Raw genomic sequence first — 24917 nt, forward strand, 5'->3', positions numbered from 1 at the left:
TTACGAAAATTTTCGACTTACGAAAGACCCTCGGGAACGAATTAATTTTTTAAGTCGGGGTTCCACTGTATAATGAATAAAGACCAAACAACCTTTCTTATGTGGCCTGAATTGAGTAAGTGGTTAAGAAATTGAAGACTGGCCCAGCTGGAATATTCATTATTATTTTCTTGTACTTTATTTACTGTCTTCACAATATATTGTTTCACATCTTAGTTTGGTTTCTATGCATGTCAAATATACAGCATTTGGTTCAGAGACAGCCAATCAAAAGATCCAGTTCAACCCACTGGGGGACTAAACAAAGTGTTTTTCAAAGAACTTCACTGTCAGTAATGATTTGTCCAATAGGATCGTGCAGTCCTATTAAGACTGGCAAGCTGTCTGATGGATGCACATATTATATTGGCTATATTTTCATCCAAACTCAAAGTCTATATCATTGTTAATATTCAGACTCGCTGCTGAAAAATAATAAGGATGTTGGTTCTGTGCCACGGCAAGGATATTGCCGTTCAGCGCCTTCGTAACTTGAATTTTTCGTGACATAGGGTATTCGCAAGTTTGAGACGAGGTGCCGACTTGTATTCATACAGGTTATACAGCAGTTTTAACAGTCTGACCCGTTAAGGATCAAACTGGGTTGTGTGTGGCCTATGAACAAAGATAGGTTTACTGACCTAATTTCTGAATGCATTGACTCAACAACATGCTGAAAACATTTCTCAGAGTTTTTGTTGCATATTAAAATGCTGTCATGCCTTGGCTGCAGAATCGTTGGCTGCACAACCATAATACACGTCCTATTCAACAACATCTCAAAGGTGCTCTATTGGATTGTGATCTGGTGACACTGGAGGCCACTTGAGTACGGTGAATTTATTTATTTATTTATTTATATATTTTATGTCTTATTAAAAATGCAATTGAACTTAAGCTGCAATACAGGACCCCAATCAGTCTCCAAACCATGTACATGATGTAAAAGTGGCTAAATATAAAAATCTGTAGTAAATTTACAAAAGCATGATCAATAGGTGCACACAAAAAATCTTTAATCTACATGAAGTCATGTCTGCCTTAACAGAGTTTCTTAAAATAGTCCAGTGAGAGACCTAATTCTTCTTAGCAACATTTAGAGTACAGGCACGTGGACTTCTTGGGAGTATTTAATAGAGTGGAATGTTGTTTAGAGGAAATTTCCACAGTAGTGAGGGGGCTGGGTGAGGGGGCTGGGTAACTATGAAGCTTCTGGTTATTCTTACTTACAGTAAATCAAATCCAATCAAATTACCGCATGAGCTGTCTGTCATTCTTTAATATTCGATTCATTTTCTGCCTTGACTGCTTATAAGAATAGAGGATCAACAAGAAGTTTCACATTGCGATGAAAATTTATCCTTTAGAAAGGAGGTTTAAAACTCAGCACTTAAATTTAAAGTTTAACTCCGTCCCACCAAGAGACCGGCTCACTCTGCCTGACAAAGAGCTCAGCTCTAACACTCTGACACTAAGCTGAAGAGTTTAAGAAGAAAGCCAGCTCTGAAGAATTTTACAAGACTTTGCCTTTTTCCCTTCAGAGCAGGGAGGTATTTTTTGTAATATACTTATATATAAAGAATGGGAGATTATGATGACGATACAGCATTTCTTGGACAGAGCGGTCCTTACTTCTGGACCACATTCTTTCTCCTAAATGTTGTTTTTGTGTCAACCGGATTCAACGGGCTTTACATTGTCTTTGTTGGAGCAGCTCCGAAACACCACTGTTTGATTCCAGACGTCAACCTGACCGAGGAGTGGAGAGATGCCATCATTCCCTTTACGATAGTGGATGGTGAGGAAGTTCAGAGCCAGTGCAGCAGATATAAGATAGACGTGGTTAGAAATCTTTCTGCACAAGGATATATTCCTGGAAGAGAAGTTAACCTGACAACCCTGGAGCAGGAGGGATGTTTAGATGGATGGAATTACAGCAAAGAAATCTACCAATCCACTATAGTCACTGAGGTCAGTATTATATTATTATGATTACTAACATGAAATTCCAGTTTTGAAAGCTTTAAGCTGTCTTTTTATTATGTAATTCGCATCTTTTACAGTGGGACCTTGTTTGTGACAACCAATGGAAAGTTCCATTTGCATCCTCGAGTCTATTTGTGGGATATCTCATTGGGTCCCTAGTCTCAGGACAGCTTTCAGACAGGTACTTTACTCCTAATTATCCTTTTTCTACTTACCCTGAATCCACCCTGTATAATTATACCTACATTGACTTAATTATAAGACATTTTCTGTCATTTACTATATACTACAAGTCTGTTAGTTTCTCTAAATCAAGTCTGTTCATACAGTGCTGATTACAGTAGTGTCTGAAAAATAAATAGCTGGCAAATGACACTGATTTCGGAATAGTTAAAAAAAAAACCTATAGCCACACTATATAGTGGAATTAATGACAGCAGCCCCATCTGCTGTTATAAGAGGGATGGTGCTAACACACGGGCTAATATAGTTTTGTATTTAACATAAATTTTTATTTCCTTATTCAGTTTCTAATGTTTCCAATTTCGGTTCATTTCCAAAGAGGGTTTGTTCATTTAGCTGTGATGTTTGTTTGTTTTTTTAAACCTTAACTGTAGCTATTTAATTGCATTTCCTCACCAAAAGAAAACAAACCACATGCATTTATAAATGCTCTGTATCTGTGAATAAATATCTGCGATATATACGATTCCTTTCTAATCAGGTTTGGAAGGAAGAAGGTTGTTTTTATGTCTCTTGGGGTCCAGTGTCTCTCCGTCCTGCTTCAGTCCTTTTCTCATTCGTGGAGGATGTTCTGCATCATGTACCTCTGGGTTGGAGCCTCTCAGATATCCCTCTACATTTCTGCATTTGTTCTAGGTTTGAAATATAATTTAAACATGTGTTTGGTATGATTCCTCTGTCTGCCTTCAGTAACAAGCTTGTCACTAACGATTTATGATTTCATCTTGGATAGGAACTGAGGTTTTGAGTAAAACTATGCGTGTGCTGTTCACAACTCTCGGAGCCTTCCTTTTCTACTGCATTGGGTACATGACACTTCCTTGGATTGCATACGGCATCAGAGAATGGAGGACTCTGGTTGCAGTTCTGTCAACAACCTCTCTGATAAACTTTCCTCTGTGGTGGTATGTTTTTTATGATATCCAGTGATTTTTATTCCAATATTCATGCATAAATGCAAAGTCAATTACACTGTCAATAACTGTGAAGAAAATAGACTCTAAAACTATGTTGGTTGGGCAGGTTTATCCCAGAGTCTCCTCGATGGCTGATGACTCAGGGGAGAGTCAAAGAGGCCGAGGCCATTGTCAGAGAAGCTGCAAGTAAAAATAAAGTTCAGGCACCACCTGTAATCTTTAAAGAATCTGAGGTGAGGTTCATTCATTGTTATTAATATTAGTATTAATATATGCATTTGTCTAACATTCAGGTCCATATCTAGTATTTTCTAAAAATGGAAAAACAAATTTAGGGTTACATTTCTGGAAATTTGACACACAGAATGAGCCACAACATTAAAACCACTGACAGATGAAACAAATAGCATTTGTCTTCTCATTCCAATGCATTATTTTGCCGGAAAAACCTTGGGTCTTGGCATTCTTGTGCATGTTACTTTAACATGTATCACCCACCTAAATGCTGTTGCAGACCCACTCCCCACATCGTAGCAACACTCTCTGACGGCACCGGCCTCCCTCTGCAGGACAGTGCACCATGCCACACTGCCAAACCTGCTTAGGGGGGTACCACAAAGAGCCCAAAGTGTTGACCCAGATCTGAGTCCGATCAGATATGTGGGATGCAGCGGAACAAGCCAGATCTACAGATGTCCAACCCTGGAACCCAAAGGATCCACCGCTAATGTCCCAGTGCCAGACATCACATTCAGGCCTTCAAGGGTCAGAGCTGTTTTATTGGCATGAGGGGCACCTGCACAATGCTACATAGGTGGTTTCAATGTTGTGGCTGACAGGTGTACGCTGGTAGTTTTAATATTCACAGACTAAATGTAAAAATGTGACTCTAGAGGCCACATTGAATATTTTAGTCATTTACATTTTTTTGCCCCATAATGTTTTATTATAAGTTGCTTTCTTGAATAGAAATCTAGTGCTAGTGTTTGGAATTAAGAATCATTCCTCAGATTACTATAAGATTAAAATACAGTACAATCTCACCCATTCATATCCACATAATGCTTTTTCCTTGGACAAAGCCCACATATAATCTGCTTATGATATACTGACAATAGTCTATGTACAAAAGTAGAAGTTCAAATCACATAAATTATATTCTGTCTCCATTTAACACCCAGGAATTGCCTCTTTTCAAGACATATACCATGCTTGATATTCTGAAATCCAAGAATCTGAGATGTATCACACTGATGTGTCTCCTTTTATGGTACGTTTTATGGTTGCTTTCACCTTTTTCTGACATTTTAGGTTTTTGTAATTCAGCAAAAATAGTCAGTGTGAACAGATGGCTGACTTGACCTTTATATAATAACACAAATATTGGTAAATAATGACACTGTACTTTTCTTTTTGTATTTTCAGGATGGCAATAAACATTGGGTATTTTGGTTTATCGCTGAACACCTCCAACCTCAGTGGCAACCCATTTGTGAACTGTTTTTTGTCTGCTACAACCGAAGTCCCCGCTTACATAGTCTCTACGTGGCTGCTAAAAACATGTCCCAGAAGAGTGCTCCTTTCATTGTTCCTTATCATTGGAGGAGGAGTTCTTCTGCTCATCCAGTTCATCCCTGACAGTAAGGTTTCCCTTCTTACAAAGTAAAGCTCTAATATCATGAAACCAAAAAACAATTAAGTCTCTCTCTATTTCTTCTCTCCTCAGCCCTTCACAATGTTGCTCTGGCATTAGAAATGACTGGAAAGTTTGGCTTCACTATGGCCTTCAGCATCGTGTACATCTACACTGCTGAGATTTACCCCACAGTACTCAGGAATATTGGCATGGGGATGTGCTCCTCAGCTGCACGTGTTGGCAGTATCACAGCACCTTATGTCATTTTTTTAGGTACACAGATGTTAGATATCTCACACAGACACTGCATTGGCTTAGTCATACAATGATATAGCGTAGGTACCTAAAAAACCAGCACAGAAAAACAGCAGTGGTATGTAAAAATATTAAATAGTCAGGTAAAAGTATGTCTTGCAGCATCTCATGTAAACTTGAAGTAAACATAGATTTGTAGATGCTTAACATTTCATGAGGTTATACATTTAGGTATCTAAAAGTATGCCATTTTCTAAAGTTGACTTTTGTTCCTTTATTATTTCTAGGTACGTATAATAAAGTTCTGCCTTATATTTTAATGGGAAGTCTCACAATTGCTTCCTCTGTGGTTAACCTCTTCCTTCCGGAGACCCTTCATAAAGATCTTCCGGAAACCGTGGAGCAGATGCAAAAATGTCAGGGGTGAGGGCAGTTCACGCATCACATGTAGATATGATCAAAGTGCTAAATGTCTCACATGTGGGCTGTAGAACACATCAGAACTTGATTTTAGTATTTGTCAATGCATAATTTCTGAGAACACTTAGATTGATTGACTTCCTGATAAGGTGATGTGCATGTTGTAAAAGGGCAATATATTTTTTTATGCTACATACCTTCAAATGTGAAGAAATAGAAAATAACATTTTTCTCTTTTTTTCACTTTTTTTGTAATTTCAGGCTTTGCAGTGGACCAAAAGAAGAAGAAATGCATAACAAATGCAGCAATAGTTAACCCACCCATACCATGTGAGGCCCATTCTGATGGGCAAGCTCTTTCTCTTTAGTTTATTTGATGTTAAGCGTCTTTTGCGTGAAAGTGACCATCTGAAATCCCAAAATAAAATCCCACAAGCATGCTAAGATTGTGAATTCAAGAATTCCTATAAGTATTTAGACATATTGAAAATAAAAACATTATTCATTTTTTACGGAATTGAATGGTCACAAAATTCAAGTAAAAAATTAACATTTGAACCCTATTAGCGCACAGTTCTGGTTTTGTGTTTTAACAGCTAATACCACATTTAACATCATTGTCTATTTTATTGTTTTTACTGCCAGTGAAAAGTTTGATTTACTGTAATAAAAAGCATCATGCTACCATACTAATAAAGAAAAGGGTACAGTCAGCAGGTCTTAAGCTTAGTTAACATAAAATCTGGAAATGGCTAGCAGTTTGCTTGATTATGTCCAAAGGTAGCAAACTTCACCTGCCAGCATATCTGAAGCTTACTAATTAACTTGTAATATCTTGTTTGTTTAAGAGAAGACAGAGCAAGGAGTTCTGGGATACCCCAACCCCCAATATTGAAATGGGGAGACTTGAAACCATTTAAGTGTTACAAATCTTTGACTGAATCAATGCACAAGATGTTAATAGATTACATGTTTGTTTTACTGTTTTTTCAAATAAATTGTCATTGAATATTTGTTGTTAAATGTTGTTTGTTTATTTTTATGTCTTTTTTAAATATATGCTCTCTATTAATTTGTTGGGCCACTTCAAGCTGTTTTGAAATGAGAAATATAAACCACATATTGATACATACCACTTGTTCTACAATACTGTGATTATGAATTGCTATAAAATGCAGCGAAGAAATCAGAGGTTAACGGGAGATGGAACCAAGCAGTGCTGTTAACAATGGTGTCTCTCTAAGCTGTCATATGCTCCAAGCCTATTTAGTGAATTCTGTCATAACTGTATCAAGATAAATTCCTCTTGAGTTGCTGTCCCACATTAAGCTTTTGAAGCTCTAGCTTTAGCTTTAGCTTTAGCTTTGGAAATGTCTCAGCTGTCATTATGTAAAATGTATTAAAAACCTGTATGAAACACAAATAGAAGAGACCTAAAAAATGACACTTTACATAACTATCTGACCTCCTAGATTAAATGAGCTATATATAAATTCTGAGCTCTAAGTACTAAGAAAACGTTTTGCTTTAAATGTTAAGAAATTTAGTCACAAAATGGACAGCATAAAAATCATGACACCTTCGCAACTGGCCATCAGTATCCTCCTGAACAGATTTTTTTGGCACCTTTTATTTTATGTAATTGAATGATTGCACAAAGTACATTACTGATCTAATAACTAGAAATTCTAACTTAACCCTTTAAGACCTACCATAGAACCAAGTCCGCCAGAGCTTATAGTATATTTTTACATGCTGTGGAGCCATTTTTTGGAGCACTTCAAGTTGCTATACATCAATACAACCATTATAGCCCACATTTTAATAATATGTCTGCATTAAGTGCATAGTAATTACGTAAATTGCAAAAAAAGTTTTGCAAAAAAAAGTTTTAAATCGTTTTTGATTTTTTAACATATATTTCTAGTTAGAGAAATGTAAGAGGCTTATCCCTCAAAACTGTAAATACAAAAAAGTTGCACAAACTAGTTTCCCACCAAAGGAAATTTATTTTAAGTGTCTTCATAGTTTTATTTTTGAGATACACCAATTTTCATATACTGCAGGAAAAACAAAAAAATATATTATAGTGCAAATTTGCAAAATAACAGCATATGCATCAAAATAAAATATTTCCAGCAGTGCAATAAGAGTCCTAAGCATCCCAGAAACGACACAGAAAGTCATAAAGTCAAACATAACTTTTAAAAACACAAGTATAGGCTCATAAGGCCACGATGGTAAAAAACTACATTTCCGCAAAATAACGTCACTTCCGGTTTCGGGCAGGTCATGCCGGACATGTGATAGGAAAACCTCCTGTGTTGTACCAGTGCCAAAGACTTCACGCGTCAAGGACCTCAACAGCTATGGGCCGGTGGCTCTGACATCTCACCTGATGAAGACCGTGGAGCGGCTGGTCCTGGCTCAGCTTCAGCACCTGGTGAGCTCATCACTGGACCCACTTCAGTTTGCCTACCAGCCTGGCATTGGAGCGGATGATGCCGTCATTCACCTCCTACAGAGGGCCCGGTGGCTCCAGTGTCCGGCAGCCTCGCCTCTGTCAATGCGCCCCAGGGTGGCTGTGGCTACAGTGTAGCTTGCCATCACCAGTGTGTGAATGTGTGTGTGAATGGGTGGATGACTGGATGTGTAAAGCGCTTTGGGGTCCTTAGGGACTAGTAAAGCGCTGTACAAATACAGGCCATTTACCATTTTACATCGTTCCCTCGCTCACCTGGAGACCGCTGGAAGCACTGTGAGAATCAGGTTCTTTGATTTCTCCAGTGCCTTCAATACTATTCTTCCCTCGGTCCTGAAGGACAAGCTGGAGAACTCAGGAGTGGACCATCACCTCACTACCTGAATTCTGGACTACCTCACCGACAGACCACAGTATGGGAGAACTCAGGGCTGTGTGTCGGACAGGGTCGTCTGCAGTACGGGGGCCCCACAGGGAACGGTTCTGGCTCTGTTCCGCTTCACCATCTACACTGCAGACTTCTCCCACAACTCCACCCAGTGCTTCCTGCAGAAGTTCTCTGATGACTCTGCAATAGTCGGCCTCATCACTGATGGGGACGACAAGGAGTACAGAGGACTGACCCAAGACTTTGTGGACTGGTGCCAGCTGAACTACCTCCAGATCAACGCCAGTAAAACCAAGAAGCTGGTGGTAGACCTCCGCAGGCACAAACATCCTCCACTGCAACCACTGAACATCCAAGGTATGGACATTGAGGCTGTGGACAGCTACAGGTACCTTGGTGTTCATCCGAACAACAAACTGGACTGGACTCATAACTCAGACGCCCAGGAAAGGGCAGAGCAGGCTGTACCTGCTGCGGAGACTCAGGTCGTTTGGAGTAGAGGGCCCACTCCTTTACTCAGTTGTATACAGCATTTGTATTCTATTTTATCCTATTGTATATTTTATTCTATTTATTCTACTGTATATAGTATTTTATTCTATTCTGTACAGTTGTGTACAGTATTTTATTCTTATTTTATTCTAATTTTGCTATATAACTTTTGCACTGTCCACTTCCTGCTGTGACAAAACAAATTTCCCACGTGTGGGACTAATAAAGGTTATCTTATCTTATCTTATCTTATCTTATCTTATCTTATCTTATCTTATCTTATCTTATCTTTAGAGAAACTATAATTGTCAAGGCAGCATCAAGATATTTTCCAGGGAAACTGGTTGTGACTTGATGCTTAAGAAGGTTAGATGATGCAACAAATCAGTTACACTGAAGTCAATCAGCAACAAGATGGTTGAATAATATTTAAAAAATCAACGTGTATGGTCGTGGCTGTAACTCAGGAGGTTGAACTGGTCATCCGGTAACTGGAAGGCTGGTAGTTTGAGCACAAAGTTTTGATGTCAAAGCTTCTTTGGGAAAGTTAATGAACCCCAAGTTGGCATCTGAAATGTTAATGTTCAATAGAAAGCATTTGGTTGTAAAAAATAAAAAGTGCTTGTTTGAATGGGTGTCAACGCATGAATGAGACATGTTGTATAAAACACGTTGATGCTCCAGTAGAACAGAAATACTGTATAAGATCCAGTCCCTTTTCCATTTACTAAATAAAGGTAACACCATCATATGAAATTAATAAGCGATGGTGATGGCTTAATTTGTGACTGTTTTAAAGTGATTTTAAAGTAAACTTTAACATCCAATTTAAGTTTTTCTTTGATGTGTCCAGGTCATCGTTTGGTTACATTGATATTGTCAGATATTGTAGTTATATTGTTAGTATTGTTGTCTTCCCATTGGCTGCTCTCTCAGGGAAGCGTAAAGGCCATTCTGGAAGAAGCTGTTAAGAAGAATAAAGTAAGAGGCCCCTCAGAGGCTATTTCGACCCAAGCTGAAATAAGAGTCTTGGAAATATGTTGTTTGTTTGAATATGTGATCTTCACAATCTGCAAAGGTGCTAAAAAGGTCAAAGGTTCTAAAAACTAGATGAAAGATAATTTAATTATGATGTAGTTTCATTGGCTTGGCCTTTTTATCATCTGGAAGTAATATAGCAGAAGAGGCTAGAAAAGGCTGTAGGAGGGCTTTGTGACTTTTTTTTTTTTTTTTTTTTTTTTTTTGGTTAAACAAATATTTCTATAAACAAATATTAAATATAAATATTTTTGTTCCCGGTGAATATGAAAAGTATTTGGTTAAGACTTGCTTACACCAAGAGACTCGAGTTCCTGTTGTCTGTTGGCTCAGGTTTGCATTTCAGGTTAGCCTGTTTGTGTTAGGTCACTCATTATATCACTTTGTACCATGTGTGCAGAAGTCGTGTTTCATTTACAGATCTAGGATCCAAAGTTTAACTACAGTTTCATCTTGTTGTTTTCCTCCCCACACCTTGAAGATTTGTTGTCTATGAAGAAAAAAACATTACATTTCTGTGGTATGTGTACAGTTTCCACATATAATGTGAAAAGTATTAAAACCAAGAGATGAAAATGTAAACTTTAGTCATATGCATGAGCTAGATACAGTACAAACGTTTGGTTATTTAAGTCTCGAAACTGCACCTAATTCGTTTGATATTTGGTTGTGTATTTTGCATTTCCAGTCTTACAATTTTACTCTGAAGTCTCTACACTGTAAAATCTAATTATTTCCAAGAACTTCAAAAAATAATGTAAAACTCATTGCCTCAAAAAAAAAAAACTAAGCTTTGTAATTGAAATAACTAAATTAGGGTAACTCATTCGTTATGAGTATCTGTCTTAGCAGGATCGCTGTCATCATCATTAACTACTACACTTCAACCCCTAACACATCAAACCAGCATGTCAACCATTACTTAAGCTGCTTCTCATCTGCTGAGGGAGGTTCCAGCTTACAGAAGTGTCTTGGTACTGCTTCAATAATGCTCCAGAACCTTCTCCGAGTCTTCAGCTCTCCTCCTCCATCCTGATCCTCTGTGTCCACGCCATCCCAAGAGGTAATGCTTCAGAAAAATGCATTGCTAGATCATCGTGTTCCAAAGACCCTATTTTCTTAACTTAATAAACAGCATACTCACTCTTGGCTTGCATTGTGATTTTACTTACTGTTCCCGACCCATGTATCTACGCCTTCCTTCGTTCGCATGCAAGTGATGCCTTGGGTGCACATTATCAGATTTGCTTGGTGCCCCGGTTAAAGTGGCACCATCTCTTAGCTAACCTTTGGTAGCCCACTCTACAGAGAGAGTATGTGCAACCTGTTCAATTTGCTTCAAAAGCAAGGCTCGTTCCTGCCTTCAGCTCTTTTGCAACCACTCCTGTCAGCCACCTCTGTATTCCAACTGCATTCCCTCACACATTTTCTCAGACAGACAGACATTCCCAATTTATATATTGTTTTTGCGTGAAGTACTAGGCACAAAAGTTAGCTTGTTCTCAGGATTCTAGTTCAACAATCAAAAAGAAAGGGCTAATCGGGAGCTTAAAGCTGCCCTGTGCTGTATCACTACCTCAATCCCTCCTTCTGAAGGCCCCATGGTCCTTAGGTTAAGTATGCTCACTAACCGCCTCACCATTTGAAGCTTCATTGGGATGTCAGCCGTCTTTGCTTCCAGTCCAGGAGGGGGAGACTGTGGTGCTCTCTTTACAACATCCCCAGCATCATTAACACATCAGCTGTCTATCTCAAGCTTCCAACATCTTTTAAGATCCAGCCTACTTTTTATGTTTCCCAAATGAAACCTTTTCTTCCAGCCCTTTTTGCATGCTGGCCCATCAGCATGTACCCGCCCAGGTAGTGGACAATAAACCTGGTTACATGGTTCACAGGTTTTTGGGCATTCAAAGATAAGGTCCCACCTCAATCCTTTGCAATATTCTCTTTGTAATGAAAATAAATAATTCTGAAATATTCTGAAATAATCCAATTTATTAAGTCATGGTATCTGTTCTATTTCAAAAGTTCTATTTTACTTGTTTTTGTTTTGAAATTTTATTCTGTGCACAGTATTTGGTATGTCTAATTTACCTAACCTACTGTGAAGAAAACATCAAAGTCATTGAAAATATTAAAATCTAAATAAAATACTTTTCAAAATCTTGTGTAACTGTGGTCATAATGCGCTAGTCTCCTCAGCTACAGGATATTCACTTGTTTAGCACAACAAAACATGTGCTAAAGCTCAAATAGTGTTGTAAAAAAAACTTTATGTAACTGTGTAACCTCCCATATCAGGTGAGGCATATAAAACCTGAGCTCAGCTTTACAGTTCACAACCTCTGAAATCTCTTAGACCAATAATGCTCATCCGATCTTCTGGTTATTCAGCACTGACTCTTTTAAGTATGAAGGATTTTGGTGAAGTAACGAATACGGTAAAAATCAGAGACTATGACACCATCACAGCTTTTCTTGGATCTTGGGGACCCTTTCAGCTCAGGATTTTTTTAGCACTGGCCATAAGCATTCTCCCAAATGGATTTATTGGCGGCTATATAGTATTCATAGGTGCTATTCCATCTCACGAATGCTATATTCCTGAAAACTACAACATCAGCGAGATGTGGAAAAACGTGACAATCCCATTGGAAACTGTTAGTGGCAATGCAAAGCGGAGTTCCTGTTCAAGGCTTAACTTGGATGTGGTCAGGAACTACTCTCAGAACAATATTATCCCAAATGTCGATGTGAACGTTAGTGAAATACCTTGGGAGAGTTGTATAGATGGGTGGTTACACAGCAAAAGCATCTACCAGTCAACTATTGTTACCGAGGTGAGAAATTTGTCATGATTTTATTTAGCATCATAGATTTATCTAGAACATGCATGCACAAGGTATAGCATTGATCTGCCAATCTGGTAACTAGAAAGTCTTATCAGTGTTACCAGATGTGCTTTTAAGTGAAGTGCCTGGCATGGAGCTGGATGTGAAGAATTTCAGACAAGATAGTTTTACATAGACTTTTCCATGACATGATTAAGCTATTATGCAAAGTAAAACTAATTCATGTAAACTGCTAAACTATGGCAGCCCACCAGGTACAACAACAACAGGTCAAAATGCCAAACTTTAATTTTCTACTCTTATACACAGGGTTCATGGTGTGTGATATTATTATTAATGGGAAATTAAGCAGCAACTAGAAGTCGAGCAAGTAATTATTTGTACATTAGTGCCGTAAAAAAACAAACACAAATGCTTGTTAAGATATAATCTTGCTTAAAGATGACTGTTTCAAGAATTATGCAGACTGAAAGAAGTCACACAAACACTTGAATTTACTCAGCAACCAGCAGCATCCTGCATCATGTTTTTAATGTTACTGTCAATTAAAGTTGCATTACAGTTACAATAGATTTAAGATTAATGCTCTTTAGTTTATTAGTCCTTTTCATCTTATTCAAACATCTCTCTCATGCCACAGGTGAGGATTTTGACTTACATTTTTTAGAAAGTTTGACAGTTCCTTGTTTTCCCCAGTGATTGCAAAGCATTCAAGCATCAAAACAACATCAAACCACAATGTTTCCTCTACATCATGCAAATAAAAAGACTAAAACAATAACTATCCTAACATAAACTGATTTTTTCTCACTTTCTATCAGTATATGTGTATATGAGTTAAAAGTAGGTGTTTTACAAATTGTACGTGTGATTAAATTCTCCCCGTACTGGGGAGACTAACTGATAGTTATTATGAAAAATTAATGAAGTTATTGGTGTTGTTGCACAAACAATTACCTGGAACTATTAAAAAATAAAAGTTGTTCTACCTGTGGGAGAGTTACTCTTACTTTACATATTCAGAAGTCATAGATACTGTGAGTTCTTATTCTATTCTTGTCTTCAACTAGTTACTGAGAATTCCAGTCAGTAAAATATCAGCATATCATGAAAACATCCTCCAAGATGTAGCCCATGCAGGACCCCGTTGCCTACAGTGGGATTTCAGAACTTATCACAATATTACCTTAGATTTATAACCTACCACTAATTTAAATTGTGATCTGAGTCACCTGTCATTTCTTTATTGGTTGACAGATTTGCAGATGTATACCACAAATTGTAAGTGAGTGAAAACAATGTACTGATTTTGCAGTGGGACTTGGTTTGTGAGAATGCATACAAACTTCCACTCACCAGCTCCATTTATTATGTTGGTGTGCTACTGGGAGCGTTGATCTCAGGTCTGGTGTCCGACAGGTCTGTACTCCACACAACAATGTTTGAACAGTATTTGTGTTGATCTAGTCTACTAGACTGTGTTTCCTTACAGATACGGAAGGAGACCAATACTCTTTATCATGATGCTGCTTCAAACTGTATCAATCACAGCACAGATATTCTCCCCGAGCTGGGAGATTTTCACCTTCATTTTCTTTTTGGTGGGTGCTGGGGGATTCTCCAACTACATCATTGCATTTGTGCTAGGTATGTTTTCCTAATAAGGAATGAGATTTTTTATGCTGCACAGACATTAAGTAATTTTGTCTGTGCATGAAGTACAAGTCAATTGCTTGGATGTACAATAAAATTTAGGAAGCCCTAAATGAAAGAATAAAGAAATCAAGAAATAAGCAAACATAATTCCTAACTGTTATATAGACATACTATGTATCACTTATGCACAACTCTTGTTACAACCTCAAAAACTACATATGAATTGTGCTTCATGCCAGACCGTAATGGTTTATCTGATTTGATAAGTAAGACAGTAAGACAGACTGCACTAATGCTCAGTTTCAGAACTTTCCTTGTAACAATATTACAAATTTTCCAAAATGTTGTTTTTGACATTTACAGGTTCAGAAATTCTAAGCCCAAAAACCAGAGTGGCGTTTTGTTCTCTTGGAGTTTTTATGGGCTCAGCACTGGGGTACATGGCAATGCCTGGAGCAGCCTACTTCCTCCGGGAATGGCAGTTGCTGCTGATTCCAATGGCTGCCTGTGGATTGATCTACGTCCCTCTGTGGTGGTGAGACTTTTTCATTTGTTGCATTATGGCTTGTGTCCTGAAAGTTGTTTTCAACTCAAGAAAAAGATATAATTTCTTATTGAAGGGTAATACATTAATTTATAGTTCAAGATAGCAAAACACCAGCTTTTACTTCATAGTTTGTTTGTTTAAGGTTAAATACAGTAGGGGGTAACACTGTCATTTTCACTGTTATAAACCATATGTTTGGAACAGTGTATATTTTCATTGCCAGTATTAAAACTGTCTAATTTATAGAAAAAATGTTGCATACTCTTTGTTTCATTTTTCCACTTAACTTGTCAAAAACATTAATCCCCTAAGAGAAAAGGTTCATTTTACCAGATTTAGCTAATAGCTAATTTTCATCTTGAAAGGCCAATAAATAAAATATCAACTCAACTGAAAACATCCTCCAAGCTGTAGCCCAGGCCAGCTGGATGTTTCTCCGGTTAGTTTGTTAAACTCTGACTCCAAAATATGTCAGAATATTAGAAATTTACAGCCTTATATGGTAAACAGACCCAAAATTTGCAACGTGATCTGAATTCCTTGTCAGTCATGTTGATCACTTGTTTTGTTTTTTATGAATGGTGTGCTGCCTTGAACTGTGGGACATGATCATCTCCTTTCTTTTTGTGAAGGATAGTCCAGCATATTCTACACTAGATGCGCAAATAGTGAAATCACTGAAGCACTTTTCCTGAACATTTATACAGATCAATCAGCTCTTGTCATGGCTGCCATTCAGATACTGGGTCATTTCACTACTTTAGGATCGTTCCTAAACAAAAACGACTATTCAACCTCAACCAACAAACAGCTAACTCAACAAGATGTTTTGGCAGGGATGTCGTCAATGTCTTGCTTTACTATCAGATTAATGATCAAGTTTGTGTTTCTCTGAAAATATTATGTTGCCACTGTGTTTGTCTGCTCAGGATAGTCCCAGAGTCTCCTCGCTGGCTGATCTCTCAAGGAAGAGTAAACGAGGCTGAAGCAATCCTGAAGCACGCTGCAAAGCTGAACAAAGTAGAGCCGCCACAGGCAATTTTTACACAAGCTGAGGTAAGTGCATCAGCAAGTTGGTGATTTTAAATCAGAGTGTGTTTTGAGAAATGTGCATTAGGTTAGAATAAAACTAAAACCTTTGACATTTGCACCATGATTATGCTTGTCTCTTGGCTTAGGTTTGCATTTCAAGTTAGCCTATTTTTCTTTATAAAAATTCATTATATGGCTTTATAGCACATATGCAGAAGTCTGCAGGTCCAGGATCCAAAGTTTAACCACTTTGTCTGTTTTTTGCCACAGATTGAAGATGCGCTCACAATGAAGGAGGAGAAGCAAAACATTTTGGTCATTGTGAAAAGCTGCAATATATTCTCTATTACACTGATATGTTCACTTCTGTGGTACATCTAGAATTTGCTCATATGATTTAGGAGATTAAAAGATTTAAACCAAAATAATTGCTTGTTATGTCAAATTAAGTTTTGCTTTGAATTTCTGTGCAGGATCATCATCACCATCAGCTACTATGCTTTAGTCCTCAACACTTCCAACCTGAACGGTGACCCTTACATAAACAGCTTCTTGTCTGCTGTCGTAGAAGTTCCAGCTTACATAATTGCCTTGGTACTGCTTAAGTACTGCTCCAGGCGCTTCTGCCAGTCTTCCACGCTCTTTCTCGGGGGTGTCATGATCCTCTGTGTCCACCTCATTCCAATAGGTAATGATTAAAGTGTTACAAGCAAGTCACTTGTTAATGAGTTCACACTGTGGATGAACAAATGTTTGCACTTCGTCCTCAGAAAATGTAACAGGAACAAAACCCCATTTAGTTACCTTGATAAAATAAAAATGTATTCAGAATGCATGTGACGTGTTATTTGACCAAGTTGAATACTTTTAGCTTCCGCTGTGACCAAATCGGACATGGGTCTAAAGGGCATTACAGACTGAGCGCGTGCAAAAAGAAACACAAAGTTCTAAATTTTCCAAATGCATTTTCACCAGAAAATGCACTGAGACAAAATAGGGCAGTTGAGCAGTTTTAGCACTTGTTGACAGAGTTGGAACCACATCTGAGGAGGCAGAGAAATAATTTCAGAGGGCCATTGACCCGGAGCAGTGTCTACTGTAGCTGTTCGTCTGATGTAAAATGGTATTTTTTAGTATTTGTATACTCGGTAACAGTGTCCGTTTTAAGTTACAATTGCACCTGTTGCCAGATGCAGTGGCCTGACTGGTCAGAGCTATTTATTTGGAACTGACAAAAAGTTTTTTGTTCATTAAACTAAATCCTGGCAAATCGTCAAGTGAAGTTCTGCAGTCGGTGAGAATTAGAACAGATATTTTAACGTGCAAAATATTTGGACCGATCTAATGCATTGTGTGTAAAGGCCTTAAGTGCAGTCTCTTTAGCATGGCTGCATTGTTTAAAAGTGCATATTAATCGACTGCTCATGAATATTTAGCACTAGCACAGCTCGAATGATTAAGTAAGGTATATTTAGCTACATGAGGAAGTTAGAAACAACACTTAGTTATGTGCATCTCTTTTGACTTTTTAGGTTGTGCTGTAATGTTAAATGTTTTTTACTTCCATAGGTTTACCAGGTGTGGCTGTTTTTCTTGAGATGTTGGGAAAGTTTGGCATCACATCAGCATTCTGTGTGGTGTATGCTGTCACATCAGAGCTGTTCCCCACAGTTATCAGAAACACAGCAATGGGGATTTGCTCCATGGCTGCACGGATTGGGACCATCATCTCCCCATTTATTATTTACTTAGGTAGGATTTTTTGTTTGTTTTACTTCTTCAGGCATTTGGCTTTTACCAGGATTATTTTTAACAAAGTATTTAAAGTTAGCTGGCTTATTATTATTATGGCTTAGTACCTTTTATTACATAGTAATGCTACTGTCAATACTATTCTGTCTTTCCAATTCCATTCAATTCATTTCACAACAACAGTTGTCTCAATTGTAAGGCAAAGACTCCACAATAATACAGAGAAAAAGTCTTAACAACTTATAGTACAAAATCCCAAAGTTTTGCCCTTATTCTCTCCAATTTGTCTGCTTAACAATGCTACCAGTTCAGCTGGAACTCTGGAAAATTAAGCACATTTTTCAGTTCATAATTTTGTTTACATTCTATTTATTTATGTATTTATTGATGTTTTTGTTTTTCAGACTTGAAGTTGTATTAAAAGGTCAAGGTTTATGTTCTTTAACAAGAAAAAAATTAACTTTTGCTTATTTCTTCTTCTTTTTATTTTACTAGCAACAGATAGTCTGTTTTTGTTTTGATGTCCTTATCATTTTATTTTGCATTTTCTATTTGCAGGACAAGAATTCAAGGCACTCCCCTACATACTAATGGGAGTTCTAGCAATATGTGGTGCTGTCTTATGTTTGTTGTTGCCTGAAACAAATGGAAAAATCTTGCCAGAGACTATATCACAAATGCCACAGATATGCAGGTACGTTTAGGCATTAATATATCTACAATCTTTATGTTTAATACCTATTTTGTCACAGTTAAAAATTTTATGTCCCACTGTTGCTAAACGACACCTTGTTGTTCTAGCAGGAGAAAAGGAGAAAAGGAAAAGGAGGCTGAAAATGAAGCGACTCCATCTGTTTGCCAGCTCAAAGAATCTAAATTATAGTTTGGCTTCTCTATGTTTTTATTTTTTGGTTTGTTTGTTGTTTTTTGTTTTTCAGATATTCAGTTGCTGCAGAACATCATGAAGCAGCATGACGTTCTGCAGTTAAACAGCATGTTATACATTTTAAACCTTCTTTTCAGTATTTTTGTGTTTTATGTCTTTTATTTTGAACTATTTTGTAACGGTACTGTATTTGTTTGTTTAGCTTACTTGTGTTATTGTGATGTTTCTTGTCATCAGCAGATGCAGCCACCTCTAGAAATTTAGGAAATTTGCTGGTGTGGAGCATTCAGATATGTCTCCATCCTGAGTCCCAATGGACTTCAAATACATCTCTCACCACCTGCAACAGGCAGCGTGCAGAATATGCAGCACAATGCACACTTCTCCAAAATCCTCTGTCTATGTGGCAAATAATGGTAACGTGTTATTACAAAATAAATAGTTTAGAATTAAAATACATTTCCTGGCGGTGTGGTTTCTACAGTTACACACATTTTTGACATAAAAGAACTCCCCACCTTCTTCAGATATCAGTGGGGTTGCGTGTTAGGAGTGTCAGTATGGGGACAGCCAAGCCTGAGCCAAAGGTTCAATCTCTTTATTTGTCCTGGAAACAAGTCAACTGATACAGAAAAAATGATTTAGTATACATATATAAAGCCCTTAGAATCATCACTGCATTACTCCCTCATGTGGAGGCCCAGGAGAAAGCTTCTTCTATTTAGTAACACATCAAAAGAATGAAGGTGTTGCAATTACCGGGTCAATGTCCAGACCTCGACCTGATTAAAATGGTGTTTCTGGATCTCAGGGACAGCTCTGCATAAATGAATGTGCACAAACCTTATTTAAAGCAATGCTTAAATGCAATGTAGTATTGCTGACAGGTAACACTATTCACCTACTGAAATTCTTCCAGCTGCTTCTATCCTTTGAGTTGCCTGATTTTAATCACTCTAAAATGTCTTTTGCCATGGCTTAAATCCTCCTACTGTACAACTGACTGCTCTGGTGGGTAAAACATTACTTAAGGTGCTGTTGTGGTGCCAAAGGCTGTATTTAGACAGCTGAACCTGAGCTAGGCAGAGAGGAGAGGTGACTTGGAGGACTTCTGCTGGGTAGACCTGGTAATGCAGGAGGAGATGAAATGAACACAAAGCATCACTGGTGTATCCTTTTTTTAAAATAAAAATAATAATAATAATAATAATAATAATAATTATTATTATTATTATTATTATTATTATTATTATTATTATTCACTGCGTTTTACATCTGCACAAAAAAGCTGAGCTTTCTGTGATGTAATAAATAGTTTCCCCAACTTCTGTATGACCTTTCTTTCAATTCCGTTTTTGTGATGACAGAAAAATAGTGCTAATATTCTGTCTCTCTGGACCCTGTACGAACTATTTAATTGTGGTAAATGGGTGGGATAACTGATAGATTTTTTTTTTTTTTTTTTTTTTTTTTTTTTTTTGCTACTTAAAGACAAAGCCACCTAGACTAAGATGAGTCTATTTTACTATTTTTAATAATTTAGGTTCCACGGGTAAGAGCAGTGTGAACAGGGACATGGATATTTAATAAAGTATCATTTTAATTCACCCTCACTATAATCAGATAATACATAGGTATCTCTGAATAAGACATAAAAAATGTGCGTGCTTTCACCAGCGCTTGGAGGCAACGAACAAAAACAAAAGATCCAGGAAACCTTGGTGTCGCAGCAGTAGGCTATTATTACTGCGGCAATGAGACGCCTAGGCTACGTGGGGCTGTGTGAGGACACAGTGTGTGATGTAAGATGCTTGTACATATTTTTGTTGACACATTTCATCGTTGACATTAGTTAACTGCTAATTAATTATTTTGTGCGCGTCTTTTAAAAGGCCGCGGTGTTGGCTAGAGTTTTATGCGTTTTTTAAATAACCGTTTTGTTTTTTTTTAAAAATGAAGCGTCATCAGTTTCCGGGGAAAGTCCGCCAGCATTTCGCTTTCAATTCAGATGCGACGGCACGATTTAAATGTAAACCGGTGTAATTGTTTTACATTTTATTACAAAACGTAAAAATAATTAATATCGACTGGACTGTTTGTATATAAGAAGCTGGATTCGGGAAGCTGCAAGAACAAAACTGACCACAGCGATGAACGCAAATCGGAGTTACTGGTAAGTCTTGCGTAGGAATTGTGCCTGAAGGGCCGAGCAAAGTAAAAGTGAAACCGAACACACAAGCTAACTGCTTCATTCTTTGCTCAAATCCACTCGAGCTTTAATTCATATATGGATGGATTTTTTTTTCATCTTTTATGCGGAATATATTGATGGAGGCACATGTTGAGGTGAGTTTTTTCTTTTAATCTGCATACTCGCATCATTTCGCCCCAGATGGCGGCAGTTCTGTTTTTTCATTACAGCCTTGATGTAACTGGAATAGCTGGAGCTTACATCACTTAACAGATATGAAATCGGAAATCAATGCAACTTTCTCTGTCAATTCTTGGCGTGCTATTCATTAGAAAATTATAAAGAAACGCGATATGCACGATATGCACAGAAAACAAAACATGAATAAAGGAACACCAAAAGGTAGGGATCGTCATGCTTCACAGACAGAAGGTGAACTATTTTTTCCAGCCCCATCTTTTCCCCTCGGTGATGAATCTTAAAGAGTATTTATTCGTTACTATTGACTGTGCTCAGTATTTAATTCCACTTTAATATTTTAATCCACAAAGGCCTAAATGAAAACATTTGTGCCTTTTATGTACATCTTGACTGACACATACATCTGTTTTCAGTATGACTCTTTAGATTCTCGGAAAGACGGAAAATTGCTTCCTAGGCCCTTAAGTAGCAAAACCGCTGAATCAAACTATTCCTTCATTACACTGCTAATCTTAAAGGGTTTTTTTAGCAATATATTAAGAATATCTCATAGGTTTCTTTCAGTTTCCAAGGAAAAAGCCTCTGGGTTTGTATTGTAAATCTTCTATAGCTGGGACTGTTTAAATGGCTGCTCTCAGGCAATCCCCTATTTAGATAATACTTTTTGTACAGCTGTACTATATATATTTAACCGCTAGTTGTCGCCATAGTCAACTATTTCATTTTTTTATTCGTTTTGTAATATGTCAAAAATATTCAATGTGTTTAACTTACGCTTATTAATTTAAGCATAGTGTTTAGATTTATGCGAATTTCTACTGTTTTGTAATAAAAAAAAGTTACAAATAATTAAGAACAATATATACAATAACAATATAACAATAATTTATACCAAGGGCGTAGATTTGGCATGGACGGAAGGGACATGTCCCCACCAGTATCCAGCGATTATTGAATTGTCCCCACCAATAATTTAATCGCTTCAAGTAAAGAAAAACAAAACCGGCAGAAAGAAAAAAAAAACGATCTGTCAACGTCTCAGTCACCTAGCGGTGCAGAAAGAGTTAAATTACGTTCTCTCCTGGAGTCCTACCTCATGTGACAAATATGGCCAATGTGATTGGCTGTGCCTTTCAGGGAGCTCTGTTTAGTTTTAGCAGCGGCAAGCCTGCGCTGCAAGGACCTGCAAGGAGGAGAGGAGGATGGCAGGAAAAGGAACAACATAGATATAAGAAAGTATTTTTGCACAAATTGACAGAAACACTGAAGCAGCTACACATTTTATTCTTATTGTCATGTATGTCCTATTTGTCAGGTGACAGAAGAACCAACACAAAGCTCAGAGAGCAATGGTGACACAAGATCACAGGTGAAATTGGATGATGACTTGGTGGGTCATTACTGTATTTGAAGCTAATTTTATTTTTGTATGATACCTGATTTATATGGAATATGGCTGAAGTAAACTAAAGTCTAAAATACTTAGTCGTTTGTTTAATAGTAATTTTACATTATATAATTCATATTCATATTTTTGTTTAATTTAAGACTAAAATTAAATTAAATTAATGAGAGGGGTCGGGACAAATAAGTGTATACTTCTGTCTACTCCTTTTCAAACAAAAAAATGAAATGATATTTTGTAATGATTGTGAATGTACATGTTTAAAATAAAAATGAACTGAACTAATTCACATATAAAACTATGAATTGAAATTTTAAATGGTTTAAAAGCATGTAAAATAGCATATGTAGGCAAGTATATTTCTCCTTTTTTTATCAAGACGCAAAGACGATAAGGAAAAAGAAGAAAAGAAACGGGGCAGTGTTCGGTGGTTGAATCATCCGTCCCCACCAATGCCAAAACCAAATCTACACCCTTGATATACACAACTGTGTATTTCATCTTATATTAGATAAAATATTTTGCGTAGACGAAGTGGTCGAGGATTTAAGGCTATGAAACAAAGCTTTTGCATATATTGTTTACTAAAGTACACCGTTTTTGGCACCATGTGAAAAACTCACATATACATATACAGAAAATCAACAAAATAGGATGCTGTAAAACATAAAAACAGATTGTAATGATTTGCAAATCTCATTAACCTATATTTTATCCACAATAGAACACAGAAAATATATCATATGTCTAAAGCTAGACAATGTCCCACGTTTAATACAAAATGTAACATTGAATGCATAACTGATGGTATGTGGATACATGAAATTGGCAGCTTGTATGCCTTGTAAGGCCCCAGCTGTGCTGAAAGGTATATTTTAGAGCTTTTAGAGCAACATATACTCCCTTCCAGATGAAGTATTTTTTTATCACAATAGTATGACTTTGTGGAAAAATCTGTTTACTGAACTGACCTGCCTGCAGCCCTGGCCTTTCACCAACTGAAAACATTTGGACCATTATGAAATGAAAAGTATTACAAAGACCCTGGACAGTTGAGCAACTAGAGTCCCAAAACAGGCAAGAATTCCTCTCGCAGAAGTCCAGCAGCTGGTCTCTACAGTTCCCAGACACTTACAGACTGCTGTCAAAACAAACTAAGATGCTGCACTGAATTATAACACAGTTATAACTGAGTCTTTTTGTAACTTGTACATAACAGAGTGAGTTTAATATTTTGGCTGCTCGCTCCACTACAGGGCTATGTAGCTTGGCCAGGAAATGTGGAAAATAGAGATATAATCTTTTGTTTGTTTTTTGGTTTAAAATTCATAGATTGCTAGCTGAAGAGCTCTTGCAGTCTAAAAGTGGAAAATAGATTGTTATTGGCTGATTTTTTTTTCCTGGATTGTTTAGCCCTGCGACAGACTGCCAACCTGTCCACAGTGTACCCTGTCTCTCGTGCTGAGACAGCTGGGATAGGCTTCAGCCCCAGAGTTGATGGATGATTTTTTTTTTTTAGTTAGGTGGCATACCATTTGAGTGCTTTTCCCTTCTGGACTTACACAGGAACTTTCATGACATTGTATTTACTTACTTAGATTAATTCTATCACTTACAAAAGTTTTGAAAGCTTCAAAATAGTACTACCGTCTTACTTCCAGGTATAGAAGTATTTTACTCTGAAGTATTTTCACTTGAGTATTTGACACTTTTGGCACTTTCTACACCGTCCATCCATTTTTTCCCACTTATCCAGTTCAGCGTCCGGGTGCAGCTGAAGTTTATGCCAGCAGTAAAAAGGGAAGAAATGGGGTATAGCCTTGACAGGTTGGCTGTATAACTCGCTAACACAGAGAGAGACAGAGCACCATTAACACCAGCACCCAGTTTAGAATCACCAGTCAACTTAACATGCTTGGGTTGACCAAGGCCAGTAGATTTGAACACCTTGCTGTGGCATAAAAGTGCAAATAACTGCCGCACTGTACCACTCTACTTTTTAATCCATTACATCGATTCTATAACTTGGACCTTTAATGACTGTGATGCAGACAAATGAAAAGAATTAAAACAGAAAACATTTTTTTATATTTTTAATAATTTCTTGGAAGAAAAGCTACAAGCCAAAAAAAGTGTATATCTCCCCCCCCCCCCCCCCATGAGGTTTGCCACAAAGTAACTGCTGACACATAAATGCACAAAACATCGGAATTCCAATTATTTTCCTTTAATTATTTTGATAGGTTATGTTTTCTATAAACATAACATTCCATTTATATTTGTATTCCAACACTTATTAGCACTAAAGCATACCAAAACATGCTGATACATTTATTTTAAATTCTTAGTACATTTAGAATAAATTTTATCAATTTGACTAAAAAGTCTCAAAATGTTTGTTTGTTTGTGCCACTCATCAACCTCACAGGCCAAACATGCAGTTTAATAAATGAACACCAGATGTCACCATTGGTCAAGACTTAAAGAACCACAACATCA

At 37.3% G+C, this 24917-nt stretch overlaps 2 protein-coding genes and 1 long non-coding RNA gene across 3 annotated transcripts in view; all 3 read left to right on the forward strand.

The window, feature by feature from the left end:
* Positions 1 to 1294: 1294 nt before the first annotated feature.
* slc22a5 (solute carrier family 22 member 5) lies at positions 1295 to 6519 on the forward strand. Its single transcript, XM_085470761.1, is given in 11 exon segments — positions 1295 to 2010; positions 2103 to 2206; positions 2750 to 2904; positions 3002 to 3173; positions 3292 to 3418; positions 4367 to 4455; positions 4611 to 4825; positions 4912 to 5094; positions 5364 to 5499; positions 5758 to 5773; positions 5775 to 6519. Coding segments are annotated over 11 exon segments (1677 nt in total). The 5' UTR covers positions 1295 to 1620; the 3' UTR covers positions 5865 to 6519.
* A 5735-nt stretch (positions 6520 to 12254) lies between these two features.
* Positions 12255 to 19062, forward strand: slc22a4 (solute carrier family 22 member 4). The gene is made up of 10 exons (XM_085471418.1): positions 12255 to 12736; positions 14064 to 14167; positions 14241 to 14395; positions 14768 to 14939; positions 15881 to 16007; positions 16254 to 16354; positions 16457 to 16671; positions 17553 to 17735; positions 18294 to 18429; positions 18537 to 19062. The coding sequence occupies exons 1-10, from the start codon at positions 12263 to 12265 to the stop codon at positions 18616 to 18618; spliced, it is 1749 nt and encodes a 582-aa protein (XP_085327544.1). The 5' UTR covers positions 12255 to 12262; the 3' UTR covers positions 18619 to 19062.
* Positions 19063 to 20342: 1280 nt separating this feature from the next.
* Positions 20343 to 24917, forward strand: part of LOC146700520 (uncharacterized) — a 30015-nt gene continuing 25440 nt past the window's right edge. The window contains exons 1-2 of the long non-coding RNA XR_014922585.1: positions 20343 to 20423; positions 20729 to 20794. This is a non-coding gene — a long non-coding RNA (uncharacterized LOC146700520). The remainder of the gene's footprint in view (positions 20424 to 20728; positions 20795 to 24917) is intronic.

The sequence above is a fragment of the Copadichromis virginalis genome, linkage group LG10 (genome assembly GCF_057382275.1).
Source record: "Copadichromis virginalis isolate Kocher_CV1m ecotype Utaka linkage group LG10, C_Virginalis_male_GT1.1, whole genome shotgun sequence".
Taxonomy (NCBI): Eukaryota; Metazoa; Chordata; class Actinopteri; order Cichliformes; family Cichlidae; genus Copadichromis; species Copadichromis virginalis.